Here is a 10,000-nt window from a genome sequence, read left to right on the forward strand (position 1 = left end):
CCCGGCCTCGGCCGAGATGTTGAGACGCAGTATGTCGGGAGTATGATGATGTTTCCCCGGATATTTTAATTCTTCTCGGTAGGACATGACGGCTCGGAGCGCCTAAGAGCGCCCCCTGCTGTTGAATCATCCAACTGATCTCGGTCGTCTATTGACCATAACCATTATTTGCTGTTATTTGGGTCACAAATGGAGGTTTGTCACCGCCTATCATCAATCACGGGAGTCTCCTCGGCCAAGGGACTTGATGTATAAACAAAGCACAGCGTAATTACAGCTGGCTGGAGGAGGAGCGAAGCCATTATTACGTCATAATGGACTCTCGTAACCTCTCGTTCGCCCAGATTTCAGAGCAACTTCATAAAGTAATAAGTTGAAAACATGGTCATGATGAGGAACTTACTGCATCTTGGAGAGAAATATTCTACATGTGAGTGAGTCAAGAGAGTTTTTCATTAGTTGACCTTTTAAAAGAGGTTGCAGTTACACTGTTCTGACACTGGAGGGAAACAGAAACGATGTGTTCAATCTCACATACTCATGCATTAAATCTGTGAAGTCAATTTTCACGTCATGGTTTCGAGAGTTTTTAAGAACTTTAAATGAATAACTTGGCCATAATTATAAGCTGTGTTAGCTTTTGGACACAAATTTAATTTAATTACACTAGCTTCTAAAACGAGGGTCAATATGAATTGTATGTAAGAATTAAATAGTTGAAATTTTATATAAATTTGTTTTTGAATAATTGAATTCCACACTGAAAGGTGAAATCATTTTTATTTCCAATACTTGAATTAAAAAATGAAAATTTAATTTTTTACACATAAGGTTTGATATTTTGATTTAAAAATGTCAAAAGTAAATATCCTAAATATCCTTTTGATTATTTGAATCATCAAATTATTATATAATAGATTGAAGTTTGAAGAAGATTTAATATTTGAAATGTTAAATTAATATTTGAATACTCTGATAGCAATGAAATACTTCCATAGAATAGTTTTTAGTGAAACTATAAACATAATGTACTAAAAGTTTTGAGAGTTGTTACATGGATTTTTCGGATTCCTAACATAAATATTTAAAGCTGTGTAGTAAGTGTTTTACGTAAGTATTGACGTATATGTTTGAATTTGTAAAAATAATTGCTTGAGATGTGTCGTCCAGCCTCGGCTCGGCTCTCCGGGGGGCACCTTGTCCGAGAGCAGGAAGGAATTTGGTGAGATTAGACCTTCTCAAGGGACACCGAGGTGGCTCACATGTCCACAGCGAGGGGAGCCTGGGACTCCCTTCCAAAACCTGATCCTCCACGCTTGGATTGAAGCCGCCTCAGGTCAGTTGATAACCTCTCGCCGGCTCAGCCAGAAGATTTGGCTCAAGTCTGGAGTTACATGGTTTCAGAGAATGCTCGGTAGGACTGCCAAGAGAACACATTTACAACCCAAGTCCAGGACTCAGGTTAGCTTCAGGCTAGTGTCGGGATGGATGCAGGTACTATAACCAGATCGAGAAGAAACCCAGATCTTTATGGTCAACGCAGACACTGGATATATGTTTAAAATAAATAAACTGTAGGACACACAACATAACACAAAGTGTGTTATTTTTGGGTATAAGAAAAATCAAAGACGTATAGATATTATTTTTAAGTATTAAAGAAATATATCTTTTGCAATTCAAATAAAATTGTATTTTTATTATGGATCTATTTATTTTGCATAATTATGTTCAATTCAGTTTGCCTAAAATAAAATACTTTTTTTATTTATTAACAATTTACATGCAAATACTTTTTGTTCATTTTCGTGCTGCAATTAAACCTCCGCCCACTAGATGGCAGCAGTTATTATGTCCACTGCAGCTAAAGGAACAAGGAAATACCAAGAGTTCCTGGTGTTGACTGAGGACAAGAGAATACTGTAGATTAAGGAAATACCAAGAGTTCCTGGTGTTGACTGAGGACGAGAGGATACTGTAGATTAAGGAAATACCAAGAGATCCCGGTGTTGACTGAGGACGAGAGGATACTGTAGATTAAGGAAATACCAAGAGATCCCGATGTTGACTGAGGACGAGAGGATACCGAAGATTCTTCAGGAACAATCTCTTATGTCGAGGCTCTAATCCAAGAAGGACGTTACAGACGAGCAGTTTGGGGGTATTTGAATGTTTTTAAGTGTCTTTTTGGACGAAGACGAAGACAACTGAGCTCCAGTCGCTACTTTAAAACGAACAAACATTTTTGTCTATAACTCTGATAAATAAATAAATAATCCCAACTCTTAGTCGACATGAGGGTGAGTAGAAAATGAGTCAACTCATGTCAACTAGAGTAACTAAAAACGTAAATAAACTAAATAAAAAACAATCTATCAGACGATCAAAGCTATGATGGTTCAATCAGGCCGAGCACAGACGTACTTAACAGTGTGCAGGTGTTTGCTGGTGTGGTGAGGGATCAGCCGGTAGACCACGTCCAGGCCCTGGTTCTCCCCGATGAGGTTGGCGGTGGAGACTGTGAAGAAGAAGGCGAAGATGAACTTGGGACACACCATAGAGATGGTGATACTTTTGACTTTGTGTTCCTACCCGACGAGCAGAAGACCTGCAGCACCAGCAGGCAGGCGGCAGCTCTCTGGGCGTGGGTCAGGTTCTGTCTGAGCAGGTTCAGCGTCAGCAGGACGACGCCGGCGTCCTCCGCCTTCACGCCGATCCGCCGATCTGTGGAGTCGAAACAGTCTCAGAACGCAAGACGGCTTCGGCCCGAAGGTGGCGCTCACCTCGACTTCCCACTTTGGCCAGCAGGTGCAGCAGCGGCAGCAGGACGGTGAAGTTGGGGCTGAAGGTTCGAGCCGAGTTGACCAGCGCCGTCAGCAGAGCTTCGCTGCCGCCTTTACTGATCATGTAGTGGATCCTACGATCCGTCCCTGGAACGACAGTCCAGTACCACGTTCACCAAAGACTCGCCACACGGATTATCATCGATTTAATGAAAGAAAAGTTGGGTCTGACTTGTGCGGCCCAGAGGTCAGTTCTTGCTGAGACTGGGAAAATTTCAATTTTTGATCCCGATTTGATTTGTAGATTCTTATGTGCCTTTTTGTTTAATTTTAAATATATATAAATGATCAAATTGGATTTTTTAATGTTTACTCCTTCTGACGTTGATTGGCCACAATTATAAAACTTCAAATAAGGAGCCGCAAAATATGATCTTATGGTCTGTAAATAGCCCACGTATTTGTGAAACCTCTACTTTATATTATATTTCTTCATGTTTTGCTCAGTTTTTCATTTGTAAATTCTCTTTTATGACTATATTAATATTTTTTTATGTTACATATGATTTTTCTACACATTTCTTAGATGAATTTGGTCTAAACCAGATTAATTTACGTTATTAACCCGTGTGTTATCTCAGGGTCAAGCTGACCCAATGGCCCGAAAGCAAATGTATTAGTGGTATCCCTTGTGTTGTCTCTGGGTCAAGGTGAACAACCTCCACCACTGCATATGTATTTATGAAAGCCAAGGAGGTCGTTCACCTTGACAACCAGAGACAACACAAGGGATACTACAAACACATTTGTTTTCGGGCCTCCCCCAGGTCACCTTGAACCAGAGACAACACAAGGAATACCACAAATACATTTGTTTTCGAGCCTCCCCCAGGTCACCTTGAACCAGAGACAACACAAGGAATACCACAAATACATTTGTTTTCGAGCCTCCCCCAGGTCACCTTGAACCAGAGACAACACAAGGAATACCACAAATACATTTGTTTTTGGGCCTCTTCTGACCCAGAGGTAACAGAAGGGTTAATATAAAAAAAAAATCTTTGATGATCTCGATGGTGTTGGAACCGGTTTATATCCACATATATTCAGTTTAGTTGTTCTTGTACTTCCTGTCTTGTCTTGTCTTCGTCTCTTCGTCCCTGAGAGCTTCACTAATGGTCGCACCTGGAACTAATCAGATAAAGATGATCACACCTGCTCTTCAGCACCAGAGGCCCAGATGCTCCATCGGTAAATCTCGTTTGTATAGTGTTTCCCTTTGGCTGTTTGTCGGTGTTTTTCATTTTAAATCCTACACCCAAAGTTTGAAAAAAATACTTACCTTAAAAAATAAAACCATTGCATGTCTGATATAAAACATTTCAAACGTAATATTCTAAATTGTCTTTATAATCTCAATAGGATTAAAATACGAAAAATAATCTAAAATTTAAGGCTGTATTTCATGGAAATCTTTATGTCATATTTTTTTATACTTTAAACATCGTCATCGTTTATTTTATTTTCGTCTCAAAACACATTAATAATTCTGTGCTATCAAATTATTCTACAAATTCATATGGTGAGAGTTTACCGGCTGAAAGAAGTTCATCCAGGACGTTCAGGTTGTTCAAGGTGGTCTCCACATCGCCACTGTTCTGCAAAACAAAAGTGTCAAAACTTAAGAACCTTGTTGCATCGTTCGTCAACTTCCTCCCAAATACAACAGAAGCTTGTATTTGTCTTCAGTTACTGAAGCTCCTCTATACACTGGATGGCTTCAGGGGTCTTCCTCACAAATCCATACTGGGAAGACTGACCCTTATTCTTCTGTCCTGGACATCATCCCACTTTTGACGCCAAACACAGCCTTCGATAGGTGTTGGGCTGTGTTGTGTTAGTGAGCAGTTGTCGATAACTTTATTGAAAATATACCTTTGATCATCGGAAGGAAGTGACAATTGGGGGGCCGCCCCAACCAGCGACACAATCTGGGGCCAACGATTATAACTAGCTTCTACTTGCAAACTAAATCTTTGGACCTGGCCCAGGGAATAGGCTGAACCTCGGCAGGGAAGTCCAAGGCTGGGCCCGAATAATCTCCTTATTTCCTTAAACTCCTTCCTGGAGCTCAAGATCTGGACGAGCGAGGGCTGTTCCAATACTCAAAATATGAGGAATGAGGAACGACTTTGATGGCCTTAACTTCCTCACTTTTGAGATTATGCAGAACCTGCCTGGGTAGTAATGTATCCCAGAATGTATCCCACATTAATACTGAAATGAATAGCAGCTAAAACCAGAATGGTAAGTATTGTAAGTAATTTATATTTATAGAGCACTTTTCTAGACCTGGATCACAAAGCGCTTAAACAATCAAAACAATACTCAATAAAATACATTTTTACTGGTTGTTTGGTTGTAAATATACTTAGAATGAATTTAACTAACGTAAAAACTTCAGAAAGAAACATTATAACTCACAAGTTGTTTAAGAAAGTCCTCTTGAACAGTACATAGAAAAGATTTTTGTACGTCCATTGAGAATTTGGTTAAAAAAAATATAACTGAAAATAATTTTCACCCGCTGTGCGTCCTGATAACAAAAAGTGAGGCATTTGGATGTGTTGAAAGTCACGCCTACTATAAAGCTAATTATGGTATGAATTTGAAGCGTCTCGCTTACATCGTAATGAAAAACCCGCCAGCGTTTTGGCGGATATAAACGTGGACGAGTATCCTGATTATATTCTGCAGGTTCGACACTTAAACCTTTCAGGTGGCCAAACCATCTCGCCCATTAAATGTGTTGTACGCGAGGATCTCAGGGCCGAGGCCAACGATCCGCGGGCCTATAAATAACCCGGGCCTGCAAACAGACGGGCTGTTAAGGGAGTCCGATATAAATAAAGACAACAAAGTAAGAGGATACGAGCGGCAGCCACGATTAAGAGATGAGTCGTGTCGTGTTACCTTCTCGGGAACTATTGTCTCACGATTATATTTAGTGCCTCGGAACAAAAAGTTCCCGTCGACTTCAGAATATTGATGAAATCATTGGCCTTAAATCCTGAGATGGGATTCTGCCACAATAGAAAGACTCTTGGTGCCAACATGGCAGCCAGAGTGTCTAACAACCGGCAACTGTTTCATCCTTGGACCCGCTCAAAGCACCACTTCAGGCTTATGAGACGCCGGGGAGCTTGTTCGGCAACATAACTGAGCAGCGACGAGCTAATAACGGACGTATTCGGTGTTGCGGATCAAGTGCGATGTACATCGGATCGGCTAGATTGCAGATTCTTCGACGTCCCGGTGCGTCTAAAAGAGTCGGTCCCACTGCTGATGGGGTTGATATGTTATATGGACAGTTTGAAGTTTTCACACTTTTATTTTAACTGGCTGTTGTCGTAGCAGATGGAAGTCACACATGGTTTGTTGGTCGACTGAAGTCGCGATGGTTCTATTCCCTATATTACATTTTTGTTAAGAGTTTTGATCAGGTTTGAAGCCTTGATGTGTGCAGACGGGGACGAGTGTCATTCATCCCGTATCTGATACTTGTGCCAAAACCTAAACTTTGTGCCTGGAATGGTCCAAATTATGAGGTAAAAACACACATTTGAACAACGACAGCACAACGTTCGACTACACTCTTGAGAAAAGAGCGCAGAAGTATAGTTTTGATTTCTTCCCCTACAGAGGATCATTGAATGTATTTTAAATGTTTGAAATGTAAAATGATTGCAATTTAGATTGTTTCAATGTCTGCATTGTATTCACAGGCCAGACTTCAGACAAAAAACGTTAAAAAATAAAAGATATATAGTTTGTGTTTCACTCATTTTTACTTTGATACAGGTACATTTTTGGAGTAAATTTGACTGAATCAAGCTTCTTGTCGTTTTAAGAGTCACAAGATAATGTGACTTCAGAGAAAAAGAAAATTAAAAACAAAAACACCTTTCAGACAGTAATAATCAAGCTGCAATGATGTAAAAAAAAAAAATTAAGATAGAAATGAATAAATATTTTTGTGTTTTTTTCTGGCTGGTTTAAAGTATGTTTACACTTAGACGGAAATACTAGAATCGGATTGTTCTGGCAATAATCTGACAACTTGAAATTTAGAAGCCAGTGAAGGCATCATCGTACAAGAAGTAGCTCGGGAAGCTCCAGGAAAAATAAGTGCGAAATCACCAGGAGAGAAGTAAATTTTGCTCTGAACCTGCTGCTGTGGTGGAGAAATCAAGCCCCCCTTGGTGTCCACCGAGCACTGCACAAAACGACAGAGGTTACCACTGCGAAAACTTCGATGAAGATCTGTAAACTTCATGTGACATATTTTTTCTGCCAGTAAGTTGATGTCAGTATTGCCATAGTCTAAATTATAGAATAGTGGAGTTGCTGGAAAGCTCCCTTACCCTGTTGCTATCCAACCACGTGTTGCTTCACATGGTTTTGGGAGCGTATAAAAGTCCCGGCTCTGCGGCTGGCAGGTGATAAACCCGCCGGACCCCGACCTTTCACCCAACCCCGGCCCTTCCCCTCGTCTCCTAGCGTGACACCCCGTCTCGGCGCCTACAAAACAACTTTTGCTGACGTGACCTATCGGGTCCGCCCGCGTCGACCTTGGCCCCTCAGGAGCTGAGTCCAGCTCTGGAAAAGAGATTTAGTATCATCTTCTCTAAGCTGGTGTGGGTTTGATACTTGTCAAGAAGGGAAGCTCTAATCCCGTATTAATATCACTTGTTGGCCTCGTCTGACGCACATCGAAGGGTAAAGTGTCATGAGTGACAATGGCAGCACGACGGTGAACGATCCTGGAGCTTGGACGTTGTGTTTCTGCCAGTCGTCCTCCTTAAACACCTCTCCACGCATCGATTCGTCGGCTTCTGCCAGGACTTCCTTCGGCAGCAGCTCTGCATATTTATGACTTTGATTTCTTGTCGTTGCCCCCCTCGGACGCTCGCCGTTTGTGTTGCTGCTGTCGTGGGTCTTGTTGTTAATGATCTTGGCGGTCGACCTCACAACAGACACACAACAGACACACACAAGATGTCCGTCTCGAACGGACAGAAATCATCTTCCATTGCATTCCCTTCCATCCGCATCAAAACTATGGAATTTTTCTGATCATTTTTTGACACTTTAAACACACTTCATGATACCCTAAACCACAATGGCACCAGATCTGTTATCAAAGGTATGAAAGGAAAATAAAACTAGTTTTTAGAATTTAACAAGTTCTCTCATGTGACTCACACAAAGTTGCTCTGAAATCTTGGCGAACAAGAGGTTACGAGAGTCCATTATGACGTAATAATGCTTTCACTCCTCCTCCAGCCAGCTGTAATCACGCCCTGCTTTGTTTATAAAACAAGTCGCTTGGAGGTGGGGGACTTTCAGGATTGATGATGCTCAGTAACACACCTCCATGTTTGACCAATCACATCAGAGTGGGTGTGGTTATGGTCAACAAGATTTAATCTCCAGAATAACAAAAGTGTTTTCAGTTGGCGGGGCTTAAGATCATTTTCTAATGTCAACAATTCAATGAAAAGAGGGTTTTCAAGAGATTTAAGAGACGCTCAAATCACCAGTTACTTCACCTTTAAATATCTGCATTTTTAAAATACGAATATTTAAAAAAAATTGTGATTCAATTATTATTTGAAGTATTTGAAGCAATACAATGCCTTGATATTAGTGAGGTGAGTACAATATTGGCCTTATTTGAAATGGTACCAAAAAGTTATATAAGATGTTTTCAGCCTGATTTACCTGATTTTCAGTTTTCGGCCAACATTTTTCATTTCACTGCTTCCCTAGACGCCTTTATTTTTTTATTTATATACTATTAGTTTGCTGTTTTGGTTTTGGTGTACTGGTTCTGTCACCAACTCAAAAGTCAACTGCATTTTGAACCAACCACACAATTAAAAAAAAAGCCTTTTCTGGCCGCTTAAAAATCCTGGAGGGCCGCCTTTGGCCCCCAGACCTGGAAAGTAAAGATTCATCTTTACTCTCGGAGGAGCCACACTTCTACTCCGAGTCTCTCCCAGATGACTGAACTTCAACCTCCAGAGAAAACTCAGATATTCATATTGTATCACGAAAATAAACGAGAATTTTAAATCCAGCTCTGTCTGGATCCGCCCCATGTTCTCCTCCCAATCCTAGACTCTCAATTAAAACTGTACAAGTTTTGTTTGTGGCTCATCTTGAGGTCCATTAGGTTCTTCAAATTTGTAAATGTCTCTACCAATCCGAGGGCTGAGAGGTTTTTCTCAAGTTAAAACATAGTAGTTTAAAAATAAGATTTAAAAAATGTATCCATGAATTCAATATGGCATTTAAAAATATCTCCAATTTATCCTTTTTCCCAGTTGTATATGTTTGGTTTTCCACTGTAGCAGGTTGATGTATTTGTAAAGTAGTTTGACTGGTTTATTCAATGTGTGACGAGTATAAAAATGTAGTATTATAGAGTATTTTGAGCGTGAGAGGTTCTTTGTGCCGTCGTGAGCTCAGTTTTTCACAGACACGTCGTCGCTCGGCTCCACCGACTCCCAGCAGGATCGATTTGAAACTTTTGATGCTGTTTTTTGAAAGCTTGGCTCCATCCTTTGAGCTTCTGTTTGAGATTCTGGCAGAGTTTTCACTGGTCAGCTCGTTTTAGAAGTGCAGGTGCCTGTTTCACCGACTCCTGATCTCAGCCTTTTTTAAACTACTTTTGTTTCTTTGTGTCAGTTCTGCTGTTCGTGAACTTCACCTGCATTTAGTGTTTTTACTGTCGATGAATGTAATCACGACAACACAGGGAGGAAGAAATGAGATTAAATGCTTTAAAAAACATGTTTATAACTAGATTCAAGTGTTAAAAAATACATTTATTACGAGATAAACATTCTTTAAAAATATGTTTATAACAAGATTAAAGTCTTGAATATTAAATATACTGTATATAAAAATCTTTTATTACGACCTTAATGTCTTAAAAAAATACATTTGTGACGAGATTAAAATTAGTTAAAAATGCGTTTATTACAAGAAGAAATTAAATGTATCAATAATTTACTACAAGATTTAATTCTTAAAAAGTAAATATATACATATAAATAATTTACTACAGGATTTAAGTTTAAAAGAGGTTTATTACAAGATCGAACTTTTAAAAAATAAGTTTATTTTAAGATTAATGTCTTAAGAAATAC

At 39.8% G+C, this 10,000-nt stretch overlaps 1 protein-coding gene across 1 annotated transcript in view; it reads right to left on the reverse strand.

Moving 5' to 3' along the window:
• agbl1 (AGBL carboxypeptidase 1) overlaps window positions 1-10,000 on the reverse strand; it is a 54,852-nt gene that overhangs the window by 43,558 nt on the left and 1,294 nt on the right. The window contains exons 3-6 of the mRNA XM_087797884.1: window positions 4,378-4,441; window positions 2,784-2,930; window positions 2,593-2,724; window positions 2,425-2,518 (exon numbers count right to left, since the gene is read on the reverse strand). Coding sequence (XP_087654010.1) covers window positions 2,425-2,518; window positions 2,593-2,724; window positions 2,784-2,930; window positions 4,378-4,441 — 437 coding nt within the window. The remainder of the gene's footprint in view (window positions 1-2,424; window positions 2,519-2,592; window positions 2,725-2,783; window positions 2,931-4,377; window positions 4,442-10,000) is intronic.

The sequence above is a fragment of the Callionymus lyra genome, chromosome 8 (genome assembly GCF_982586985.1).
Source record: "Callionymus lyra chromosome 8, fCalLyr1.hap1.1, whole genome shotgun sequence".
Lineage (NCBI taxonomy): Eukaryota > Metazoa > Chordata > Actinopteri > Syngnathiformes > Callionymidae > Callionymus > Callionymus lyra.